The sequence below is a fragment of the Pocillopora verrucosa genome, chromosome 10 (genome assembly GCF_036669915.1).
Source record: "Pocillopora verrucosa isolate sample1 chromosome 10, ASM3666991v2, whole genome shotgun sequence".
Taxonomy (NCBI): Eukaryota; Metazoa; Cnidaria; class Anthozoa; order Scleractinia; family Pocilloporidae; genus Pocillopora; species Pocillopora verrucosa.
Window position 1 is genome coordinate 19,458,948 of NC_089321.1, and position 26,671 is coordinate 19,485,618.

At 37.6% G+C, this 26,671-nt stretch overlaps 1 protein-coding gene across 1 annotated transcript in view; it reads left to right on the top strand.

Moving 5' to 3' along the window:
* The window catches only part of LOC131778413 (fibropellin-1-like), a 72,679-nt gene extending 50,041 nt beyond the window's left edge, over positions 1 to 22,638 (top strand). Inside the window, exons 24-34 of the mRNA XM_066172944.1 lie at positions 12,613 to 12,777; positions 12,949 to 13,062; positions 17,275 to 17,388; positions 17,497 to 17,661; positions 18,344 to 18,457; positions 18,571 to 18,684; positions 18,792 to 18,956; positions 19,715 to 19,828; positions 20,947 to 21,113; positions 21,384 to 21,517; positions 22,482 to 22,638. Of these exons, the coding sequence (XP_066029041.1) occupies positions 12,613 to 12,777; positions 12,949 to 13,062; positions 17,275 to 17,388; positions 17,497 to 17,661; positions 18,344 to 18,457; positions 18,571 to 18,684; positions 18,792 to 18,956; positions 19,715 to 19,828; positions 20,947 to 21,113; positions 21,384 to 21,517; positions 22,482 to 22,488 (1,373 nt within the window). The 3' untranslated portion in view covers positions 22,489 to 22,638. The remainder of the gene's footprint in view (positions 1 to 12,612; positions 12,778 to 12,948; positions 13,063 to 17,274; positions 17,389 to 17,496; positions 17,662 to 18,343; positions 18,458 to 18,570; positions 18,685 to 18,791; positions 18,957 to 19,714; positions 19,829 to 20,946; positions 21,114 to 21,383; positions 21,518 to 22,481) is intronic.
* Positions 22,639 to 26,671: the final 4,033 nt, after the last annotated feature.

Genomic DNA, 26,671 nt, shown 5'->3' on the forward strand with positions numbered 1-26,671 from the left:
CTTCTTATGAACTATGTATCTGTCCTTATCATTCAGATTTGGAATAATTTTTTCCACCCTATTTATCCTCATTATCTCAGGAGCAAGAAGATAATCGTTTTACAATTCATGAAGCTCTTTAGGATACTCAAGATCCACCTCGAGGATGCATGAAATATTTCTCTAGTTGTCAGTTATCCACTGAGTCAGTGAGTGATTCAAGCTCTACACCAGTCCCCTTCAAGGTAGCATCCCAAGCCAATCCAGGAGCGGTGAAATACCACCAGGGTCGAGCTTATGACAACCGTTTCTGGATTCTTCAAACATCGTTGCCAGTAGGAGAACATCCGTTGTGAGATAAAGGTCATGGTAATCACCCATCGTCTTTATTTTGAACTCTTTCCAGACCCTCTTTGCATGCTCGTAGTCGAGATATCACTGTCGTTCAGCTTAGAGTAGGACTCTTCTTTGAGTGGCAGTTCTGTTTCTTTAAACTTAGTGGTACTATCCATGTAGTCATATGGGTGCGCACCTTTCCGCGAGACCAACTCGATTTTGTCTTTAAAGACTTTCCTTTTTAATAACTCAATTTTGCGACTAAACTATCGAGGGAAGAAGCAATGGACCCAAAGCTGTCGAGAAAGCGAAACTCGTTTTTGACTTCAACTATTTTACCTTCTTTGTCGATGAAAGAACCAACAACGATATCTTTGTTGAAACTGATGTATTTTTCCTCATTATTTGGAATGCATTTGATGTTTTCTTCGGTCTTGCCGAGATTCTTAACGGATAAATTAGAGTCATAGCCAGCCAAGTTGTGAATGATGACAGGAGTGAACTTCGGCTTCTTGAATTGTAAGTTGCATTTGTAGCGAGCTGCTTCACGATACTTCACTGTGAAATGGCAGTGGTCCCTCACTCTGTCATTGTCATTGTCAAATAAACACTTGCAAATCCAGTAGTGCGTTGCATCGTTGAAATCATGCCTATCTTCATCTGCGAAGATCATCTTCTTGGCAAAGTCCAATTACTTACAAATCTCCTTGATGTTTTCTTCAAGCATTTCTAAAAGGCTCCAATCAACATCCTCATCCTCACTGCCCCTGCAGGGGCCGACCGAAGGCTTCTTTGCTCTGTAGATGACTTGCTCTTGTGAATAAAGCTTATCATCCAAACTAACGATGTGATAACAGAACCCACACGGTTTGTGCTTTTGATACTGATTAACGAAGCTCTTACCACTCATGAGCTCACATGTGTCAATCGATTCTGTTAATTATTCAAAGTCATCGTAAATTACGAATGGAACTCTCACAAATCTATTGTGATTCTTGAATTTAATAAACGGTATTATTCCTTCATCATTTACTTCCGGCATCACGATAGGTCCTGCTTCATTGTTAGAGCAGCGTAGATCATGAATTGCTAATTTTTTTCACTTGGAAAGTGACTCAAACCTCTTCGACAGAAGAAAAATAAACCATCTCGCTTTGTGACTTGTTTAGAGAGTAACCTTCCAATGTTTTTGATCAAGCAGTAGTGCTGATTACCTTCTTTTATCATAAGAAAATCAATGATTAGTTTTCCATCCTCTTCTCTGTTCTTCATCTCACTGATCCTGAGAGGATAGACTTTTGTATCTTTAAGACCAAACACATTGACCGCGATACCCTCATTCTGTCTGTCAAACCTATTAATATCTCTCAATTTAACAGGGAATTCAATCACTGTGAAATTCAATTTCCTCCTAAGTCTGAAATCCTCTCAGAGTGTGACTTTATAGGATTAAGTGCTCTTGATATACACTACTTGAAGCATTGATTATTCTTGTTCTTGATATTTATACTGCTTTCTTCCTTTGGAAATAATTGGGAGTTTGATGCAAGAGCTGCCGTTTAACGATGTGTATTCCGCAGGATGGATGTCAGGTGATTCACTCTTTGATATCTCCAGTTGCTTCCTCTTTGATTAAAAATTCTGAATTTTTTCGTCAAATGTTTGCATGAAAACATCCAATACTTTTGATTCATCTGTTGCACTAGGATTTTTGATAACTTCGATGCGCAAAAATGTATTTTGAAGCTAGAGTGACCATTATCATTTTCCCTCTCCATCTCAGACGACAGAATCAACTTGATTTTAGTCTGACGGTTGTCTCTCATTATCCTTGAGACTTCTGGTTTGGCTGTTTTTCATGGACACTCTCCATCCAAATATTGCTGCTCCGCCGTCTGGATCCAAAAGGTCTTCAACACCTTCAATTCGAAATTGCCTTGAAAAACATCTCCACCTAGTTGCTGATTCATCAGCTGCAAATTGTGTGCATTCGACAATGTCAATTGAGCGAGACGGCTGTTTGTCTCTGAGTTTATTACCCTCAGCGTCGAATGACTTTTCTGCTTTATTAGCAAAGTATTTCTCAATAATTTATTAATGAGGGAAGGTGTCGGAAAATCTTTGACAATAAATATGCTGATGTCAGCCGCTCATGGCTTATACATCATCGACAGGATTTTAGCTTGCATTAGGTGGCCTTCGTGATACACTAAAATTAGCTTCTGAATTTGACGGCATTTAAAATTATACAATTCATCAAACATGCAAGCAATTCGAAAGCCAGAGTAGGAGAGATGAGATGAAGAATTACAGGTGTAAAACATATGGTGTGTCCCTTATAAGAATAAAATATGACGTTCAGAATCTTGAAGATTGTATAGTGAATGAACTTAAAAGAAAAATTTCATTTGACTCTTGATCTTGATGTTTCAAATTTATTTTCTTCGACCAACAAGGAAACTTGTCTGTTGCAACAAGATGATCAAACACTCGGCTTTATTTCTACCTACTTAAGCTTCAACTGCCTCAAAAACGACTTCATCAATTTCTCCTATACATTTTGGCGTAGAAAGCACATAAAACGACAATGTTAAACAACATGATCATGATATTTTTCAATATTTTGAAAAACAACAAAAACCAAATTTATTTTATCTAGTAATTGTGAAAGAAGATTGCCGTGAGAACACGTACCTGTTTTATGAGAAGTTTCTTTGTTACATGTTAAGTTATTTCAAACTTGCAGGGACATGAACAACAGTTTTAAACAACATTTTCTCGCACCTTACAAAATTTATCTGAGTTTAATTTCACCTCTATCGCTCTGACGAAGGGCTAACGCTCGAAACGTCAGCTTTTGTACCCTTTACGGTGGCTAATTTACGTTTTCAACCCAGTTGTTAACACTAAATTACCTGCTATACTCTCCCACCGACGCAGCACCACAGTTTCTTTAGAAACTTACCCCTTTATTTAATTTCACCTACTTTTTTTTTATCTTTGTAATCAATCGTATTCAGAAAGTGAGTCTTATGCGAACCATTACTGTTCGGTTTCTTTGTTTTTTCCCCTTCTTTGAATATGGTTTGCTTGCTGTCCTCCTTTGTTGACGCTTCTTCTTTAATTCCCCTTTCAAAGTCCTAGTTTCATCACTTCTCTCCATCTCCATTTCCATTCTCCTTCGGGTTCTCTCCATTCCCATAATTTTCTTGTACTCTTCAAATACGATTATGTACGGTCGTATAATATACGATATACGATCATCAAATACGATCATGTAATTATTTACTTTTTTATTTAATCATTATTTATACACGGTAAAAAAGATTCACTAGGTAAAAAAAATTCCTATTCAATGATTAATATCCTAAGAACCTAAAAATTCTAATCCTTACATCATATTAACTAACAACAATGTGCCACTTAAAAACCAGAGGAACACTACGGCACTGACGTAGCCACCATCGATATTAAACACCCAACTGTCAATGGCTTCAAGAAGAGCAGTAACAGTTAAGTGTTAATACCTGAAACTAGATTGTTGTCTAGAGATGATTTCTTCACTATTTAAAAAGTTGTATAACTGATCCTATACAATCCTCTCGAAAACTTTGGCGAATACGGAAATGACTGAGTTAGGCCGGCAGTCGTTTAAATCAAGTGAATCGCCTTTTTTAAACGACAGAGTCACTCTGGCACATTTCCAGTCGTCAGGAAATGTGCCAGACATCAGGGATTATTAAAAAGATCGCATAACGAGCCTGAAATAATATCAGCACACTAACGAATTAACCTGGCAGAGATATAATCTAGCCCTGTAGCTTTAGTTTTTGACAATCTATTTAAATAAGTCGAGACAACACTGGTAGTAGTTGGACGAAAACAGAATTTGTTGCAATTTTCAGGAGTATTGTTTAAATAAATAGACTCTTCGTCCGAAGTTAAAGGTATTTCGCTGGCTGGTCCGGGCCCAATAGTTGAAAAATATTCGTTAAAGGCGTTGGAAATCTCGTTAGAGTTGCAGATAGAGATATCATTTACTTTCACTTCCTTTACTATTTGGTTGTTCTGATGACGAGACATGAGGTTGATAATGGTTCTCCAAGTCCTTCCAGCATTTCCTTCGGATTGAATAAAACTATCGTGATAATAGGATGCCTTAGTGGTTTTCACTTTATTGCTGATTCGATTTCGGAGCAGTCTGTAATTGGCCCAGTCTTTAGGATTCCTTGTTGTTATCGCTTTCCTTTTTAGCAGCATCGCGACAGCGCATATCTTTCTTCGAGGCTGAATTAATCCAGGGTGTTTTATTCAATTTAGTACGTCTAGTTTGAAAAGGAGCATGTGAGTTAACAACGCGCCAAAATTTTGTTTTCCAGTAAGACCATGCCAAATTTGGATCTTCTGATTCATCTAACGACCAGTATTGCTGAGACATTTCATTTCGAAAATTTCCACCACCAAAATTTCGAAAATTTCTGTAAGAGATGGAAGAGTGTCCTTAAGATGGCAAATCAGAAGAGAGTTTCCGATAAACTTAGAAGAGGTTATGACCGCTGATGGCAATATGAGAGACTCCGGAACAGCCTACCTTGTCTGTTTAATTGCAGTGTATAGATCAAATATATGTGTATAGATTCTGTAACACACGTTGGTTCATTTATTAGATGTTTGAGCCCATATAAATCCGAAATCTTTCGCTAACGATGAGTGTTTGCATCAGCGATAAGAGAGGCCAAATTACAATTGAAGTCACCAAACAAATAGCACTTTAGGTCAAGAGAATCTGATTTGCCTATAAATGACTAATAACTCGAAAATAGATCGGTTGGAGAGCAAGGAGGTCTGTACCATGTCGTTACTAAAAATGGTTTAGAGTTATGTTTATGAATTTCTATAGTTAAATTTTCAAGATTAATTGCGTTTAGATCGGAGCGCACTATACAAGAATTTGAAGACTCTATGTAAAAACCTACCCCTCCACCATGTCTATTTCTGTCACGACGGATAAATTCGTGGCCTGGTATATGGAGTTCGGAACTTTTTATGGTTCGTCAAGTTTAGTTTCATTAATTTCCAGGATATCCTATGAAAACTCAGCAAGAAGAACTCAAAGTTCGTCAACATGTTTGACAAGACTGTTAATGTTCAAACAGACCATTTTGTAACCACGTTTAGCTGTAAAAAACTAGGCACAGGACCCGGACTACCTGAGTGAACTTCGTTGTCAATTATCCAACTCTCTCTCCGTCTGACGGATATCCTTACTCTCAAGATTATACATTGCTTGATTAATGTCAAATTGAAACTCTTTTCGCTCTCTCATGTGTGATTCAAAGACTCTGACTGAGTCTTAAATTTATTAACAGACTGTTTGAATTTTCATGGTAAGTTCCTCTGAGGAAGGCAAGCACCAAAGGGCCTGCGTCGGAACGGCAAGCCCTAAAGGGCCGGGCCTCGAAGAGGCAACCATTCGTTGTGTGAAAACCAAAACCAAAATCAAATAATTAGCCAACTTTTCGACCAAGTGGTTTAATTATAGGCAAAAAATAAACCAATCAGAACCTTTGAAATCAATCAGCTGATATCTTAAATATTTAATCATCTTTTGCTACTGATTAAATACTTAGTTGTGTTGAATTTGCGTATCCTTTGTAAATACAATATTCAACCCGTTCGTTGTATTTTCAAATTCAAACCTTGTTTCGTTATGTTTACGAGTGATCTTAATTTTTTTTTTAAACTCTCCTTTAATCTGCTCCCTAATAACGTCAAAGTCAACTTAGTTTGCTTTTCTCCTAAGCTGGTTTTTTAACGTATAATACTGAGCGATCTGACGCAAAATCAAGTCGAAATCAACATCACAAATTGATCCATCTTTGATTGCTTTTGAAAAAAACCTGCTTACTGTAAGGTCCTTTGCTTCAACGATTTAAGTTGTTTTCTCGTGCTTCGTGATTTTCGAATTAAGCGTTTTGCACCTGACCGTAAATGCTGTTGATATGGAGCCAATAAAGCAGCGAGACCTGCCAGAGGCGGTCACTCAGATAAACTGTCAGACCGCTTGATGACAAAATGGCAGGAATGACACCAGTCATAGTGGATGTTGTGTGACAGATGCGTCTCACTTTTCCATACTTATTTTTATAATTCGTGTGATGGGAAATTTCATCCTGAAGTTCTTTTTGACAATCTTCAAAGTTGTTTTCTATAATCTTCCTGCATTGTAATCTTATCCTCCGGTATTGGTGGATAAAGTTTTGGAGCACTTGGGCCACAAAGCGGCTCTTGATTCATGGGGCTTCGCAAAATATTTTCGGAAGACATTTTTAAATCATTAAACTATCTCTAACTCAAACCTCAAAGGAAAGGCCATTGAAGTTTAAGATCTCGTTATTCTCGTCGGTCACGAAAATTTGCATGGATGTGATGTCGTTCCTCGATGGTATTTTCCGTTGAGTTGGGTATTTAAAATAATAGTTAACCCTTGTAACGAACGATACAGTAGACGGACCTTCACGTTATAACAAGTAGAAACCATTAACTGTTTTAATACAATAGTTGATCTAACACAGAGGTGAGACACAATGAATAGTCAAAGTCTAAAGATGGTATTTGATAACAGCATTCGTCCGAACCCTGTCTGTGGGGTTGCTCGACAATCTCGAAGCATCCATGAACGCTTGAGGACTCTCCATTGAATGCGTTCTCATTCTTATCCAAAAGATCACAGTTGACAAGGTAGTTGGTTTATGATTTAAACCTTTTGGATAAGTTGATGGTTTGAAAACGTCGTTTAATTCCAAGAAGATCAGCCAGATCATTGTTAAGAAGGATATGCTTATTTTGAGGATCGAGGATTTTCAATACTCCTCTCAGAGTATTCATTTCAACCTTCAATCCTTCACTCTTCAGTGTATCTTGAAGAGCGAAGTAGTGTGGGTTTTGAGTGAATAATCACCCCCAGGAATTTTCTCTTTAGTTGGAGTGCCTTGTGCATTCATTACGGAGACTTAACCAGAACGACTTAAATTATACCAAAAATACCTAATATAATGCTATTTTTCGCTGCATAGCGGCTCTGTGAAGCGAACTGTGTGATCATTTGAATCTGCAATAATTTTCAAAAGAACCATTTTATCTATAGAACAATAAAAATCTACTGCTTTATACTTTATACTTTATACTGCTTTATATATTTTTTTTAACTAACCACTTTACAAAAATTATCTTAAAATCTGATGATTTGCTGAATTCCATGGTCTTGGTTAAAGATTAATTAACGTGAGCTCATCGTCCACCTCTGGTTGTGGATGTTAAACACACCATGTTTTGTTCTATTATCATGTTCTAAGATGTCTTTCTTCCGTTTCTATTTCTAATTCATAAACCAACATAGAATCAAATACATCTATGCTCAAAGTTATTTTATGTATTCAACAACACTCAACATTCGATGATATGGATTGTATCTTGCGTTCTGGATGCGTTGGTTCTGGAAAGTCGAGTCCTCGGTGATAACTCTACACAGCTTTTATTGATGACGAAAATTCAAACAGGTTCTATGAAGGTAGTTTATTACCATCTAACCTCTGCTTAAGGAATCACATAGTTGAGTTTGGCCAACGTTTTTAACCAATTTCAGGAGGTAGCTACCCCCTAACGGGAGCTTCATGTTCATCACTGCGTCTTGTTTTCGTTTCATACGTGATAAAATTTATGATTCTTCGCCCTGTAGATTACAATAGTAATCTGAGAACACGAGATACGGAGTAGGATACATTAAACTGAAAAAAATGAAAATGGTCTCGGTCGCTCATACCGGACAAAATGCCCGTTATTGGCGACTAAAAATCATTCCTTTTAGCCTCGGTTTCTTGGTTACTATACCTTCTAGAAAGAATTCTCAGTGGCTGTCCGGAATTTCATCTAAATTCAATTTGTATTGAAAATTCTCCAGAAAGAAAATGGCTTATAAATGTGCAAATAAAATGAAACTAGGTGGCTAGATAAACAGATCTGCTAATTCATTCAACCATTCATTAAGCGTAAAAATAGGTGAGGATTCTTGCGGAAAATCGCATGATCTTTTAAAGACACTGTTACAAAATAGCACCTTGGAAGTGAAAAAGATAACCTTCTTTTTATTTTTAATCTCCGCTTGAAGAATTTCCTTTTTTTTCGGTATTTCAACCTCCGTGATGTTTGTATTCATGGTAACAGATGTATCTCATATAAAATTTGCTTTCGTAATACAGATATTCTGATCTTTGTTTGTCAAAATAAAACAAACGCGATGAATACAATTAGATAATTTCTCTAAGGAAATTGCAGCGAGAATTTTAGAAGTATTCCAAGAAACCCCATCTTGAGGATAGACTACTCGGTAAGTTTAACTGAAGCTTTACAATTGATCTCCTATTAACTCTTCAGATATTATTCCTTTCACTTAATTAAAAAATATAAATGATCGTCCCCCAGAGTCTCTCCTAAACCACAGGATTTTCGGGCGTTTTAATGGCCACCTCTCTTCAAGAAAACAATTTCAAGAGCTTTGATCTACACATGCTCTGTTAGACAAGATTTGTACGTAGACGGTTGGCTGTATAAACTATCCTTGCTGTAAACGTTCTTTACCTTTACTTACTGGACGGTATTTACTTCCAAGTTCAGATCACAAATTTTTGGATGCTTCATAAACTTAAGCACTCAATCTGCAAAATTTTGGAATCTGATGTAACCTTGAAGATAATTCTATAACATATGTGCGTATCACCTAGCTGATCGAGAAGCTTATGTTTAACGCGTTAAATACTGTGCAAAATAATAGATGTTAATGTTTAAAAGAGGACTTGGCGTGGTAGAGGGTGTGGTAAAGTTTTGCCTCCGATTAGAAACTCGAAAGCAGGACAATGATGGGGAACGCGAATGAAATTGATAAAATTTATTAGTAAGTTTTCGTCTGGTCTCGCTTTCGGTTACTTTTGCCGTAAATCAATTGAGCGCAAGGTTTTTGAATTCACATAAAAATGTTCATTCTAAGGAAAGTGAAAAAAATATTATAACTCCAAAAAAGCATTCACTGGACTCTCTTATTTCATAAATTAAGTCAAAAAGCTCTTTTCAAACCAAGTTTAGACAGTATTATTCTGCTCAGCTTTTGTTGCCATCAATTTACCTTAAGTCATCGCTATATCAATTTTTAAAAAGGAATATGAATGGTGGTAAAATCAGACCGGCCTGATGAAAAGGTTCGTTTATCAACCAGTGTTCTCCGGCTGGCTCAGTTAAATCTATCATTCTGATGAAATAATCCATTAGCAACTGGTTAGAGCTCCCATTATATTTCCTGTTTCGTTCTTTTAAAATTAACCCTGTAGAGAGCATGATGCCCAGCAATGGAAAGCCTCTTGAATGTGTATGAGACAAAATCTTTACTAAGATCTTTGTTCATAATGAAACTGAAATTGATGGAATATATTCTGGCATGTACAAACAATCCTATGTTATATGACAAACTATAACTGCTTATTTACATATTATTTATTTGTAATATGAGATGGAGGTGAAACCACCCCTAATGACCCGTTAAACCATAATACTTTACAACTATTTGAAGTGAAAAAGACACTTCGTCCATTTTTATCTCCTTTTTTCAGATATTTCCTCTCTATGCTATTTGTTCCTATATCTTTACACGGCTCCTAGTAACGTATAAATAACAAAAATTGTTTTCATCTTGTAATATAAATATGTTACACCGTGTTGGGTAAAACATTAACTACATGCGGCTCTTATTTTATCAATATTGCAATAAATAGTCCCCTAAGGAAAGACCCAGTGGTAAGTTTAATTCAATCGCTCATTACCTCATTGAAGGAAACTTAATACAACAGACTAGAACTTAAGTCTGATCCTGTCCTTACGGGGTTAGGGAAACTGCAACGTTACGTAACTGGAACAATGTCGTATAAAAAGAATCTCTGATCTATCTCCGTCGATCTCCTAGCTCCAACTGACTCGATACTGAAGGCGCGTACCACTATAAGGGTATAATTCACGTGTACAATTGCAAACTGGTTTATCAATTGTACAATAGTACACAAGGAAAATTGGGGCGTAAATTCGACAAAGAAACAAGACAGAACTTTTTTCCTACTTTAAATCAAAACAAAACGATTACGTAATCAAAGTCTTCTTCGAATGTTCATTACAAGTGTAGAAAAATAAAGGAGACATTAATGGCCAGTTATCGAAACAAATTGTAGCCGTTGTTTGACGAAACCGCTTCCTCAACAATCCTTAATTTACCTGGGCCTTTTATCTGAACATTTGTTTTTGGGAACAGTGTCAAGAGAGCTGAAATCCTACAGTGGAAGGACATTTATTTAAATCAACCCTATTACAGAGAAAGCGTAAGGCCCACTCATCACGTAAAACCGTGGTTTTGCTTAGCCCTCGTGTAAATAACCGGCCCTTAGCTGTCTTATAGGGTGTGTTTTATGCTGACCAAATGATGAAGGAATCCAAGTTAATCCCCTTTTCGAGTTGAATTTCTAAGTTTTTCTCGAAAAAGAGGAAATTTTTCAATCTAAACTTCTGAAATTTATTTGAATTGTTATAAAATTAGACCGGCACTTTCATATAAAGGTTTTGTCTATTTAAACTTTCCTGCTAGCTTAGTCAGTTTCTGGGCTAAATCCAATGATTTGATGAAATGATTCTATAATAATTGATACGAAATCCTTAATAAGTCCCATTCGTTTTGTTTAAATCAATTTTCTAAAGACCTTAGTACCGACTAATGATAAGCATCCTAAATATGCATTTTTATTCGCCAAATTGTAAAACGAAAACATTCCGTGAGCAACATAACCATAACTATAACATTTATTTGTGATTAGAATGAAATTGAAGAAACATATTCTTGCACGAACAAACAGACCCATGTGGTATGACAAAATCAACTGTAATTATTAAATTTTTTGTAATGCAAATATTTTACACCATGTTGGGCAAAACAGTACCTGGCTCTCATTCTAGTAATACCGCTAGTAACAGTCCGGTAAGCAAAGAAAGGTAGGTGAGTTTCATTCAATGTCCCACTAAAACTAAAAAAACTAAGATAGAGTGAGACTGAATTATCAAAGGTTATCAACCAAACGATTTTAAAGCATCTTATGGAAAATGTTCTTCCGTGATAAACAGTATCAATTGAACGCATTGCAAAAACCTATCGGGAGAATAGAAGATACATTAAAAGTAACGACAACAGTATTGTACAAGTTGTACTTATAGATGGTAAAAGCATTTTAAGTACGCTTTTACTAAAGGCACCAAGAACTCTCGACCTGTCTTTTTTCAGTCTTCTTACATATCTTTTCTATAAAACGAACTTAGTAACACCCACAACAAACTCACTTCAATCTGGTTAACTCTGGTCGTCTCCCTAACTCCGTTCCCTTCCTCGCTCTTTCCCACTCACCGCTTCTCACTCTTCTATTTCTTACTGACTTCTAATTGAACTCTCTTAAAAATGCCTAAATATTCGCTATTGGTAGGCATAAGTGGGCATGCTGGCTAACTGATCTTGGAAGATTAAACAGTTGTTGTCAAAACTCTATAACCCTCATGCTTAAGCGAAACTCTCACAAATGAACAACTCCACACTTGAATGCTTCCCATCAACCAAATCAGTCTTTAACTGAGTTCATATGACACCATGTTTTCTTTCACATGCGGCTCCTGTTCTGTGCGCTTGAGCTCTGCTGATATTTATTCGTGATTTAAACGGGATACGCTGCTACTCCGGTAATTTGCTGTCTAAAGGCAAACATTATCTGCTGATACATTGTAGCAGGATTGTTCCATCAGACCACAAAATCTGCAAATAGTTTCACTTTACTAACAAAATAACGATGTAATTATCAACTGGGAGTTCAGCTGTTTATGTGAAAATAAAAAAAAAAGCTGACGCAATTTTATTCCCTTTCAGCGCCTACAACAAGAAAATATGCAGTCATCGCCGACATATATCTTCACACTACTCGTTTTGAGTGTGGATATTGTTTTTGGTAGGTACTTAATACATGTTTCCAAGCTCAAGATTATATGCTCAGAGAGTATGAAATACACTGGCTTGGTTCTGATTCATTCTAATGCATATGCGCTGATGAGTTTGAAGGAGACAGCTGCAGAAAACGCAAGTCAGTGCTTCAACTATCGTAGGATAATCGATTTATGCATTTGTAGATTTTCTTTCGCGGAACGTAACACAGTCTTATGATTCTTGCACAGGGCTTCCTTGTCCACCTGGCAAAAAGACGGACGATCCTCAAGGCCGTTGCTGTGTTTTTCCTTTTGAGTATGGAGGAAAAACTTACCAATCTTGTACCAAGGTAGCGCATCACAGATTGTGGTGTTCATTTGACGAAGTTTACAAAGGACAATGGGCTAACTGCGGTAAGAAATAAATATTAAAAATATGGCAATTTTAAATTCAATAAATAAGTTTTTTGAAACCATTGTTGCTTTTTTTGACCGCCTGTAAGATGCAAAATAGTATTCAACGCTAACCCTTCAGAAATAGATCACCGAGGCCGCCTAAAGGAAAGTTTTTGTTATGAACCCTAGTAAACCCGTGCACAAACAGCCCTTGCCAAAATGGGGGAGTCTGCACAGTAACTGGAGATGACTCTTACAGCTGCAAATGTGCCGACGGATATTATGGACAAACCTGTGAAAAAGGTAGAAGCACGATAAATATGGTATTTTGTACATAGAGGCTATTAATTTCTTTTATTATTATTTAAACATGTTTATCATTGTTTTCCCCAAAAGCGCCAAGGCATAACGAGGGGGATTACAGTGTTACAAATATAAAATCAATTTATTCAGGCTCACACAGGAACAAACTCATAACCAACACGCACAAGTTGCAATACAACGCGTTAAACTTACTGAGCTAGGAATATATTAATTAAACAATCAAACAATGGCCTCAGAGAAGCGATTAGTGTTAATTATAAAACTTTGTACTTCGCGAAAAAAGGCACAGCTGACGTCGTAATTTACAGACTCATCACCGTACAATAAAAAATTTAGTTTCCTAGCATCACCGCCGGATGACCATGTTTCAGCTAGAATATTAGAAGTAGAGGTAAGGAGGACCTCACGTTGAGCGGCATACCTCGGGAAATACAAGAAAAAGTGTTTCACCGATTCAGAATCAAAACTGCACTCGCAAATAAGCGACACACAACTATTAATTTTGAAGAGATATTCTCTTAGTATAGGTAATCAAATGATTTCGAGTACAATTTGAAATAAATAAGCAGGAGTAAATTTTTTTAAGACTAACAAAATTGCACGAGCCCGTTGGGCGAGTGCAATTTGTGGCCTTTGAAAAAATTGCACTAGAAAAATTATGTGATTACGTGTTAATAATATGTATAAAAAAATACGAGAGAGTTTATCATAATTAATTAAGCAGAAGCAAAGCGCGCATCAAGTGTCAAAATAATTTATTTAAACCGTGTACGATCAAAACAATAATATACAATGATATCTTCACATCTTTAAGGCGCAAAAAAGTTTAAAGTCCGGCTAAACAGTTCAAGGAATTGTTCAGTCTGTGTCCGAATCACTTTCAATGAAATGGAATCGTCGTTTCCGAGGTTTAACCACGTAATTTTCGATTTCCTTGGCAATTCCCTTCTTTAAACACCACTTTTTCCAAACCAACAACCAAAAACCAGTGCTTTTAGCAGTGTTTTCGTTGTTAGAGCTGTTTTTCAGCTGCGGTGGTGAAATAAAACCTACTCAAAACACCGGCCATTGTTTCGCTCGCAATTTTTCAAATTTTCAAATTTTGTTGCGACATCTAAGGCTCGCATTTGATTGGCTATCTGTGAGTTTCTTTCATTATTGGCCAATTAGAATGTATGGTTTGTTTAAGAATTTGTTCATGCTTAGCGCGCGTATATCGAGTTAAGGATGCACGCGGGAAGTTTGGAGAGCACGATGTCAACAATCTCATTGCTGAACATCACCGACTTACGAACCATACTATTGACTGGGACTCTGCGCAATGCCTAAACTACAGCACCAACTACTTTCAACGACTGACCCTGGAAAGCTGGTTTACTAACTTGGAACAGACTCCCCTCAACAGGTGTCAAACACTACCGGCACCATACAAACGACTCATCCACGACATTAACATTACAAAAGAACCGAACAGAACGACCTAACTTCACTAACGGATCCAAACCGACCAATCACGACTGACCTACGCTACTTGAGTCTTACAGCCAATAACATCACGGCAAAACTGACCAATCAGTGTACACAAACCGGACTAAGTACATTTGACTGACAACAACCTTTCACTTGACTCTGATGATGACTTCCGTTCAGGTTGTCGAAACGTCAGTCACCACTACCGACAATAGTCCTTCTCAGGACTACACTCACCCGGACGATCAAACTACACTATTACATGTTACCCCCGGGTTCAAACCATTTACTGAATTCATTTTGAGTTGACGGTTGTCATTTTTGAATATAGGAATAACATTTGCAAGCTTCCGCTCACTGGGGAACTGACCCCAGGGAAGTGAAAAAGACATATTGATAAAACGAGTGAAATAGACATAAAACCATCACTGCACATCTTAATAATCCTGTTGCCAACTCCATCATAACCATATACTTTAGAGGTATCAACGCCCCTCATTAGTTGAAGTACTTGCTCTTCTGTAGCGATGAAGCTAGATAAAAACTGTTGAGTCTGATAGGGTGAGATAACAGGAGAAATGGTGTTGGCGCCTGCAAGCTCAGTCTGAAACACAAAGAAGTCGTTTAAGATACACGCTTTTTCCTTGGGATCAAATATGGGCCGTATGTTTTCGACAATGGTTGGAATAGATGAGGAATTTTCCCGACCACATACTCTCCTAACGACTGACCACCATTTTTTACTGTTAATGTCAGGGTTGCTCAGATCCTTGTTGACTCTTTCATAAAAGGCTTTTTTGGCAAATCGTACAAGTGAGATACTAAGATTACGTTGAGCCCCAGTTCCCACGTTCGGCTAGAAATGGGCGTTTATTGTGAATCGGAGCAGGCGGTCCCGCCTCTTAATTGACAGGCGCACTTTACTATACATCCATGTTTAATCCTTAGCAAGTAGTGTTACCGTTTTCAGTGGAATGTACTTCTCAATAATCAAACGAAAGTAGCCATACCACCTTGACTATATTTCATCTATGTCTTTAACATTTTCATACAAAGAGATCCAGTCTGATTCCCCATTCATATTTGTAGTGTCGACGTTATTAAAATTCCACACCCGCCTTTTGTAAGATCGACTTCTGTAAGCGAAGATATTCATATTTGAGAAGATAACAGAATGGTCACAACTGGAAGGGGGATTTAAAGTCCCAGAATTACTAAAACGCCCTGGAAAAGTTGTGGTAACTAAATCCAATATCGTCAAACTCTGACAAGTGACACGAGTTGGCTCCGCTATCAGCTGTGCCAAGTTGTTATTTTCTAAGAAACTGTATAATTTTTTTACCTACATCATTATTCCCTGATGGATTTGTAGAGTCGTAATGAGCATTGAAATCTCCCAATACAACAACCCTATATTGTTTCGGTGGTTGACGAATTTTATCAAGAAACAGCTGAAAATATTCGAAGAAATTAGCAAGGAAAACACTATCGTCATCGTCGGGCGGCCTGTAACAACACCACAGGGAACATCAAGGTGTGATGCGGAATTCAATCCAAAGGAATTCTATGGCGGCAAATTCCAAATTTAACCTACGCTTAGCCACGAGGGTACTAACCGTGAAGAATGCAACTCCACCACCCATTCTGTCGTGCCTGTCAAGTCGGATAATAGGGTTGTACCCTGCAATTTGTAAACAATCACTGCACACGCGATTGTTGAGCCAGGTTTCCGTGACTGCAAAAACATCAAACTCGTCATCTCTCACCGGCAAAGAAATCTCTTCAAACTTGTCACCCACGTTCAAACTTCTGGTATTTAAGTGATCGAACTTGAAAAAAGGTTCCGGATTTAGTTCAACATCATTAGACAAAACTATTCTAAGAACGATACAGAATGCAATCCATAAAAAAGTCAAGGTAGCGTCCGCGTGGTTCAAAGAATAAACAAACTTAAAACACCGCATCCGAAAACAGTTGAATAGCCCAATAGCCGCTCTATATGCTTCCAAACTAACCTCCATTATCGTATATTAACAGAAAATGAAACCTTACCTCTACCTGCATGCCATAATAAAAGTAAAAACAAACATTAGAGCGAAGATTTAAATAAATAGGGACGGTTGAAAATATATATTAGACTAAATACCACATAGTTAGAGGGCAGCATAAACTTACGAAAGGTACAAACTAGCACTAGGGCAATATGATAAATATGGTAACATTCCTTGAATCCTGAAGTGAATCCTGTGGTTCGTCGTTACTTGAAAATTATAGTTTCAAGTTCACAATAGTTCATATTTTGTGAAGCCTAATTAATTAACTACATGAAATCTTCGACCATCTGACTTCGGTTTTAAAGAATCTTCCCGTCCGAGGTCCAGGAGGCATCAGTATTAACACACTTAACTCGAGCAGTGTAAAATAGTTTCTGGTTACTTTTGGTTAAGTCTTCATTGATGTAAAAGCCAGAATCCTTAAGATTTTTCCCGTTCTTCATTATTGTGAGTTTATCCTTGTGCCTTTTCGAGCAAACAAAGATTGCTCTAGCTCCTTCCTCTTTCTAACCTACCCGACTAGCTCTGTCAACTGTATCATCGCTGACTTCCAAACCAATTTTTTCCCTGCCAAGTTTTACAAATTTTAGCCGCACAATTTTCGGCTACTAATTTTCCAACCATAATGGACTACTACTCTGCCAATCATAATGTTTCATTTCCTCAGTGAGCCCCTGTAAATCACATCCATGTAAAAATGGTGGAACATGCACAATGACGAGTCTTGATTCATTCTCATGCAAATGCACCGATGACTTTGAAGGAGACACTTGCGAAAAGCGTGAGTAACGTTTTGACAGTACATCAGTAATGTTGAACTTATGCTTTTGCCCATGAGTATATTTATTTTGTGAAGAACGTAAGACATTTTATTCTGATTCTTCCACAGGACTCCCTTGCCCACCTGGGAAAAAGACGGACGATCCTCAAGGCCGTTGCTGTGTTTTTCCTTTTGAGTATGGAGGAGTAACTTACCAATCTTGTACCAAGGTAGCTCATCACAGATTGTGGTGTTCATTTGACGAAGTTTACAAAGGACAATGGGCTAACTGCGGTAAGAAATAAATATTACAAATTTGGCAATTTTAAATTCAGTGAAGAAGTTTTTTTGAAACCATTCTCACTTTTATTGACCGCCTGTAAGATACCAAAGAGCATTCAACGCTAACCCTTCACAATATCGACAATCTCCTTTCGCCATTACAGAAGAGTTGTTTTTCCTTAAAATCTCAGCCACTGATGATAAAAACAGGCGAAGTTTCTGATTATGCTGACATGGAGAGTGAAACGAACACTGGTTCAGAGCTAGCTATCAATTCTCTCTGCTACTTAACAACTTCTCTGCTTGTGTTGCCTCAAAAACATTTATGGAGTGGATATTGGTGACCCTCTTCCGCAAGACCTGTAGAGGGACGTGAAAATGCTAAATACTGTTTTGAGAGCGTTAGGTTGTGATTTGTTCATGAGCCAATTTTTCAAAATAAAATATTCTATTCGAAGTTTTAGTTGATAGTCAACGAAGTGTGTTTGGTTTCCCTCAGCGAACCACAAAATTTTCTCTAGACACAAATCATTACCTTCGATGTGTCAATGGCACTTAAATACCTTTGCATATTTCATTTCCTGAGATGAAGCCTTTCATGTTTAAGGTAATTTTCTGTGTGGACAACAAATCCACTTACCTCAACAAATAAATAGCAGAGGTCGCCTAATGAAAAGTTTTGTTATGACCCTAGTAAACCCGTGCACAAACAACCCTTGCCAAAATGGAGGAGTCTGCACAGTAACTGGAGACGACTCTTACAGCTGTAAATGTGCCGACGGATATTATGGACAAACCTGTGAAAAAGGTACAAGCACGATAAATATGATCGTTTTAGACTTTTTTTTGCAGATAGAGGCTATGAATTTGCTAACCATAATGGACTACTACTCTGCCAATCATAATGTTTCGTTTCCTCAGTGAGCCCCTGTAAATCACATCCATGTAAAAATGGCGGAACATGCACAATGACGGGTCTTGATTCATTCTCATGCCAATGCACTGATGACTTTGAAGGAGACACCTGCGAAAAGCGTGAGTAACGGTTTGACAGTACATCATTTATGATAAGCGAATGCTTTTGTGCATGTGTAGATTAATTTTGTAAAGACCGTGACGCAATTATTCTGATTCTTCCACAGGGCTCCCTTGTCCACCTGGCAAAAAGACGGAAGATCCTCAAGGCCGTTGCTGTGTTTTTCCTTTTGAGTATGGAGGAAAAACTTACCAATCTTGTACCAAGGTAGCCCATCACAGATTATGGTGTTCATTTGACAAAGTTTACAAAGGACAATGGGCTAACTGCGGTAAGAAATAAGCATCCCAAATTTGAATACAAAACAAAACTTATTGTGAGATCATCTGCTAGAATAGCTATTTTTTTCATAAAATGTACTGTTTGTTATTGGAACTAAAAAATGTAGATGCTACTGTTTAGAGGTAGGAAATTTTAGGGAAGTCTTTCAAAAAGTTTTTTAGAGAACCTTTCATGAGGTGTTACTGAGAAACCCTGAATAAACATTTGGACAAAACACACAATATATTTTAAAAAAAATGAACATTCGAACAAATCATGTCTTAACGAGAGACAAAAGTCATATTCTGTGTCTTACCAATAAGCCATCCTTCTAGTGTAGCCCCAGCTGCATCCTCGACGAACGCAGTTGGTATCACGGGCATGATCTTATGGGATACACTTTTCCGGTTAGGGATATGAATTTCATCTTTTGTACCAGAGAGGCTTAAGTGCAACTTTCATTTCACATTTTTTGCTCATGCTTTACTTGATAATGTAATGTTTTCAATGATTTATGGCAAAGCGCAAAAGGTTCCCCCTTCCAAAACAGGCTCGGTTTTCTTCCACCAATTCGAGTAAATAATAGTTATTGTCTATCTTCCTGTCAACGGAAAATGACCCTAAGCAAAAACTCTTTCGCTTTTTGCTACTCTTCCGAATCCTATTTGAAGAGTTTCTTTTATTTAGTCTTTCACTGCTCATTGTGATGCTATGATTTGCTGGGTTATTTTGTGATCATGGATTATTGTTGACATTCTTTTGCAACAGTTGATGAATGTGAGTCATCTCCTTGTAAGAATGGAGCCAGTTGTAAGATTACTCAAGATGGTTACAGTTGTCAGCCATGTCCTGCAGGATGGGATGGGAAAAACTGTGATGAAGGTTTGATGCGTCTTTGAATTAACTATCTTTTTGGTCTTGGGAAATCACTTACGGCCAGCAGCTTAGTCCCCTTTTTATCCCCAAAATCTTTTTGCGGGTAATTTGTACTGCCATGTGCACTAAAAGACACTCCATGAGCGAAAGCAACGTTGATATGCACGTCGGATTTCAACAGTGAATGGTGTAGAGCCATCGGAAGTTACCATTACTTCCAACTTTTTCATCCTTCCAACTAATTGGTGAGACTACGTTCTCATTTTAAATGTCTTAATACTTCAAATCTATACGCTTTCTTGGCGAAGCCAATTAACTTTTATTGTCATTACAATTAACGACGTCTGAGTTATCCATCTCATGGAACAAATAAAGGGTTTCGAATAGGAACCTAAAGATTCTCAGTGTTTTGTCTTCAAGTGTAAGTCGCTGTCTCATCAAGTCTGAGCGTAAAAATAAAGCACAGAGTGTACATTAACGATTAATACATAAAACATTGCTACCCACACGACACTAAATAACCCTCAAAAAGTAGCTTTCACCAAAGCAAACAGGATGCCGACAAGTACTTCACCTACTTTAACAACTGTTAAATACATTTTGCAATCCCTCGGCTGACAAACCTCAGATACATTTTCGCCACAGATCAAATCCTCTTCTGACCATGCATCGTTTCATCCAGTTTGCCTTCAAAGTAGGATTCGGAGTATTTTCACAAGAATCAAGGATTCACCAAGATTAGTTTTTTTTTCAGTCCTTTGTGTTTCTGCCGAGACGTAAGGTTGAAATTTTGAACAAGTTTATAGTCAAACATGGACCAAAAAAAGTAAGACTTCTCACTGCACAGATGCTTTCATCCATTTGTTTTCTTATTTTTTTTTCCACCAGACTCGGACTCAAGTTTTTCCCCAAGAATTGAGGGTTCACCAAGATTTTTTTTTCAGTCCTTTATGTTCCTAGTGAGACCTTAGGTGGAAATTTTGAACAATGTTTAGTCAAACATAGACTACAAAAGTCAGACTTATCACTTGACAGATGTTTTAATTCATATGTTTGGTTTTTTTTCCACCAAATTCGAACTCAACATTTTGGCCCAATGACTTCTTCCAATTCTTTTGTTGCAGTCGCGTGGAAATCTGAAGGATGTTTCAAAGAGCACAAGAGGAAAGCGAAAATGGTTCTCGGACGTAAAATCGCCACCGTCCCTGGAAAGAAACTAAGCATTCAGGACATATTTGATAAGTGCAAAATTGCAGCGGAAAAGAAAGGTTTCAAGATTTTTGGTATTCGAGTGAGTGAAAAAGATTTTTTTAACTTCGCCTAACATTCATAAGACTATTAAATTATTTTCCATGAGCAAATTTGTGAGATATCCGACTCAGTCGAACGAAACACTCGGTTGTATAAACATAACCAAAATTTGCAATACACCCCTTTAGGCTTGGTTTGTAGTGATCGCTTTAAAAACGTTGCAAAAGCGATTTTCCTAAGGTAACTCATAAGGTAGACTGTAATCTTGATTCCCAACCATTTTTGATCTTCTTCTCTATTTGTTGTACAGAACAGGAACAGGTGTTTCTCAACAAGTGATGGAAAAGTGCAGGAGTTTAAAAAGTATGGAGTATCATCCAAATGCAAGATAGATGACAACGGTCTTGGTGTTGGAATGAAACTCGCCAACTTTGTCTACACCAGGTAACCTGGATAGGGGCTCTTGCTCACATTCTCTTCAATGTTAATTGTCAATGCTAAAAATATAGCAAAGAATAAAAGCCAGAACAACAGAAGTAACAACTATTTATTTTCACTGAAGCATCTGAGTGGGCCGGAATCTTAAATTCTCAGATCTGATTGGCTAATCATGTCCTCGTAGCTGGTCCAGTTTTTTTATGATAAGGACTACGTAATGGAACTTCTTCCGTACCATTTACAGCAAAGCAGAAAAGGCAGACCAGCAGAGAAAAAAACTGGATTAGTTAATCACCAGTCTAGGTCAGTCCTTATAGGAAAAAAGCTGTAAGGGGAGGGGAAGGGGTTTGCACTGTCGCATTTAAATTTTAGAAAATTAGAAGAAAAAAATTAACAAAACACTACAGAAAAAACAATGATCAAGAATATAAGGCAAGTCACGAATAAGATCAAATTTAAGTAGCGACATTTAAATGACACGGCACAGTAGCTCAATATTAACATAAACGATATTTTTATTACCGTAATGATTCGATTTAGCTCCTGGGCGCTTTTTTACTTTTGATACCACAATGGAAGGCGCCCATCGGACACAGGAGGCTTATTAGGGACAGGACGTTATTTCATCTTTTGAGGAACAGCATATTGTTCAAAACAAAGCTTTGACATTTATTTTAAAAAGCATAAAAACAGACTGGTTCCCCCTGGATCCTTCTTGAACCTTCCTGGATAGAACGACCAGCGGCAGCCAAGAAATTGTCACAAAATTTTAAAATGAGAGATACATTTAATAGATGAGAGAGCTTATTAGAGAGGGTGCGAGAGGGTGCGCTTATTATAGTGAGAGCGGTAAATCGAATTATTACAGTATTACAATTATTTATCACACAGCCATGAACATAAAACTTCTATTGTTAACATGATAAATCGAGTTTTTAATTTAAATCATCTTTTCTAATCTTTTCCTTAGGCTGTAAAGATAGACTCAATGCAGAAATGCAGCAACGCACAAAATGGATTGGATGGAATTAGAAGTTCTACCTGAGTAAATTAAAAATCTTGTTGGGTTAAGGGTTTTAATTCATTAAAGGGTTAATCTGAACTAAATAAAAAACGCGGCACAAATGGGAAGAGTTTTTGTCATCTTTTATTGAAACTATTGCAGCCTTCTACATTAACTTGTTTTCCTTGTGAGGAATTCTCAGGCCATAAGTTCTTTGGACGCAAAGGGCGAACCTACTTTTTTTCTGTATCTGTTTGTTGCTTATGATTGGGACTTTTGATGTTGTCGTCAAGATTAATGTCGTAGTATAGTTGGTGTTTTCAGGCAATCGAACGGGTGATCATATGAAGATTGAAGTCTCCCACAAGATGGTTAGCATGAAAGAATTAAGACTCAGGAAATCTGAGAACTTCTACTGGGAAACGTTTATAGTTCTAGTTCGCCATGCTCAGACGGAAGTAAATTATTTTTCCCTTAAATACCGCAAATATAAAACCACGCACCTTAGAGCAAAATCATCTCTCGAGTTTTTTCAAATTGATATAAAATGTTCAGTAAAAACCACAGATAAATAAATAACAACTTACACCCAGTAGACCATGGGCTAGGGAGTATGAACAGTTATTTTTTTCTCTTGACCATGGAATACTCAAAATTATTGCGGGAAGAGCCATTGGAAGCCGGAATTTACTTTGCTTAAGCTTTACTGTAACTCAATCTCATTTAAAATTTCCTTAGTAATTTAAATAAACTTAAGATTTTCAATTATAATAATTATCGAAAATTTTAATCATTAGTACAGTATTGAAAGAACAGTAAAATTCTTAAAGTCAGTTTGTAACTGTTCTCAGGAAATTATGTTTCGACAGCCGCATACCGCTTTGGTTTAGCCACACTGTTTCATTTTCCTTTCTCCGCGAGTGAATTGCGCCTCAAATTTTCAAAGTTCTCAGAAAATATTAAAATAAACTACATAACATTCACGTGAGGAAATGATCCTCGCAGTTGAGCGGCAGTTAGAGGTCTTAGAGTAATTGCGGGTAAAAAGCTTAAAAAAATTGGGCCAGGACAGATTTCGAACCTTTCTTCAAAGTTTTTTTGAATGAGAGTACAATGTTTCGTTAAACTGTGGTTTAAAGGCGATTTATCACTTGGGCAAACACCCACATCCTTTCATGAAGTTCCCCTCATGGCTAAGGCGGTCAAATTTTAAATTTTCCATTACCATCGTCCAAGCAATAAAACCTTTATTCAAACAATTATCGACACCCTAAATTGGCATCTATCGGATCTAATTTGATGTCGATTAATGAAGATTTGAGTATTCATTCATCGCCAATAAGTTGAGCCGAAACTCTGAGCAAGAGAAGACGTTTATTGACCGAAGACAAGAAGCATATATAAAACGAACGAGCAGGCAAAAAAAGGTAACAAAGGAGCCGCGCTAATTATGCGCCAACCGTGTGACAATGAGGCTAACTAAACAACGGTGTGCATACGAGGCGGAACAATATAACAGACTAAACGACAGCGTGCACAATGCGTCACGCCATGCAAGCTAACGGCGGGAACTAAACGACAATGCGAAATATGGCGCATGTATTTGCATTTGAGTAGCAGCTCTGTCATGTTTATCTTGATTAAGAGGGAACGTAAAAAAGCATTATTACCTTTTTCTCGCCTCAATCGCGAGGGGATCACGCAGATAATCATAACATGTCATACAATTAAAAATAACGACACAAACAGAATATCTCTCATGAATGGTGATGTCAATTACTGGAAAATTCACCCCCAAGCTTCGTTGGCTCTAAAATGAATCGGTTTTTTATTTGGGTACTGTATTGATTGCATTTTTTTGAAATTCAAGTTGAAACGTCCCCTTTGAATTGCAAATCTACTCTACATAATTTCTGATTTCAATACACGTACTGGTTTAAACAGTTATGGTAGTCAATCGGGAAACTGGAAGAGTTGTGCCTTAAGTTTTGTCAGTGATGCTCATTTGTCTGTCGGCTGGTTCCTTGAGCTGTTTAGCCGTATGGAACTTCTAAGAGCATTATTTTGTTTTTGCCAATTTTGTACGTTTATTCCTAAGCGGTGTGATGTGATTATATAAATACAAGTCTTAAAATACGAGCATAACGTCCCACCAAACTTCAGTGGGCTTCATGGAAACCTCAGTTGGTAGAACAAGTTGTCGTTATGATGTCTTATGTAATGACGTTTTGTTTGAAAAATTGATCCTAGTGAGAAATACACATATCATCTCCTCCGCTTTTCTACTTGCAATGAGAACAGCGAGTTGCTCTCGATGATAGCGATTTTCATTCATATCCAGTTAAAAGTCAAAATTTATACTGAAAGATGGCGAACTGAGAATCTGAGACGTGAATACTTTTCATTCTTGAGCTTTGATATCAATTAATTCTGCTCATCTTTCATCAACTCACCCGCGTAATTGTTGAAAATGATCTTCATATCCTTAGCAGATGGTGTGTAGAAGAGAACTAAGGCAGAAGTGTTCTCTCCAAATGATTTTGCGATGCTTGTCATCTGTTGTGTGAGGACCCAAACGCTGATTTCCTTATGACTTGCTGGAAGGGAATGTTATCAATATTCATATTTTTTATCGATTTAATTGATAAGCTCTTCGAGCCGGACCGCGGAGTGGTAGTGACCATGAGTAAAAGTTTTCCTCATTTCCATGTTTCCGCGAAATAAGCAGTCTTGTAGTCTTTATAAGTTATATTCTTCTTTATTACGGCCTTCTTAATACCTTTTCACTTTTTCTCCTCTTTTGCCTCAAACATCTTGTAGCTGTAGTGTTTGCTCTCAATCCAACAAAGTCTTCAACGACCTTTCCACCAGCTTCATCCTTCATCATTCTCACGACCTTCTTGTTGCAACCATTTGGGGTCCCTGACACGCGATCTTCGGGGTAATTACTAGTGTCGAGCTTGTCTTGAACATCACCGCTTATATCCTTATAGAAGTCTTCAGTCGCAATCTCATACAGCAAGCTGTTAGTGTCTGTGAAGAGAAGCTTTGCACGATCTCCAGCCTTCGGCCAGGCCGCGGAGCTGCCATACTTCTTCTTGATGTAGTTATAGAGGAAGTCATAGATCAGAGTCCTGCTGATATCAAGGATGCTCATTCCACAATATACTGGCTTATCAACTTAAGTTATGTCTTCTTTGCATGAATCGCTACCAAATCTTTATTGAATATCGTGCAATGCTTGAAGTTTGGTTTCGCTGTAAGTTCTGGTGCTATCTTTCTATCTTTGACTAATCTCACACCTACTCAATTCTTGATGTTTTCCACAGTTTTTGCGAAGACAGAGTTGTTCATCAACTTGAAGAAATCTTTCTCGAAGTCATTCTTCGCGCTCGCCCGTAAATTAGTATTGAGCTCGTTATAGCTCTTAAGCCAAGTTTCTTCTTCGAAACTTGTACCTCTGTGAATCTTTTTGATCCTCAAACCGAGATCAAGATATTGTTTCAGTGCCTTCTGATGAACTATGTATCTATCCTTATCATTCAGATTTGGAATCATTTTTTCACCTTATTTATCCTCAGTATCTCAGGAGCAAGCGGATAATCGTTTTACAATTCATGGAGCACTTTAGGATACTCAAGATCCACCTCGAGGATGCAAGGAATATTTCTCCAGTTGTCAAAGTCAGTTATCCACTTGAAATTTCCAACAAGAGGAGGCTGGCACATTGCCCATCCATAAAGGTTGTCTGCATCGAGATGTATTGAGGTGATGTATTTCGTTGGCTTTGTTTAATCATGAGCTTCATCCAAGTATTTCTTGTTTACCCGTGCAAAACGATTTGAGATCATAGAGATTCCTCCCCGATTTCCTTTTTCAGTCATCAGCAGCATGTCAGAATCAGTGAGTGATTCAAGCTCTACATCAGTCTCCTCTAAGGTAGCATCCCAAGCCAATCCAGAGGCGGGGAAATACCAAGCTCTTTAGGATACTCAAGATCCACCTCGAGGATGCATGGAATATTTCTCTAGTTGTCAGTTATCCACTGAGTCAGTGAGTGATTCAAGCTCTACATCAGTCCCCTTCAAGGTAGCATCCCAAGCCAATCCAGGAGCGGTGAAATACCACCAGGGTCGAGCTTATGACAACCGTTTCTG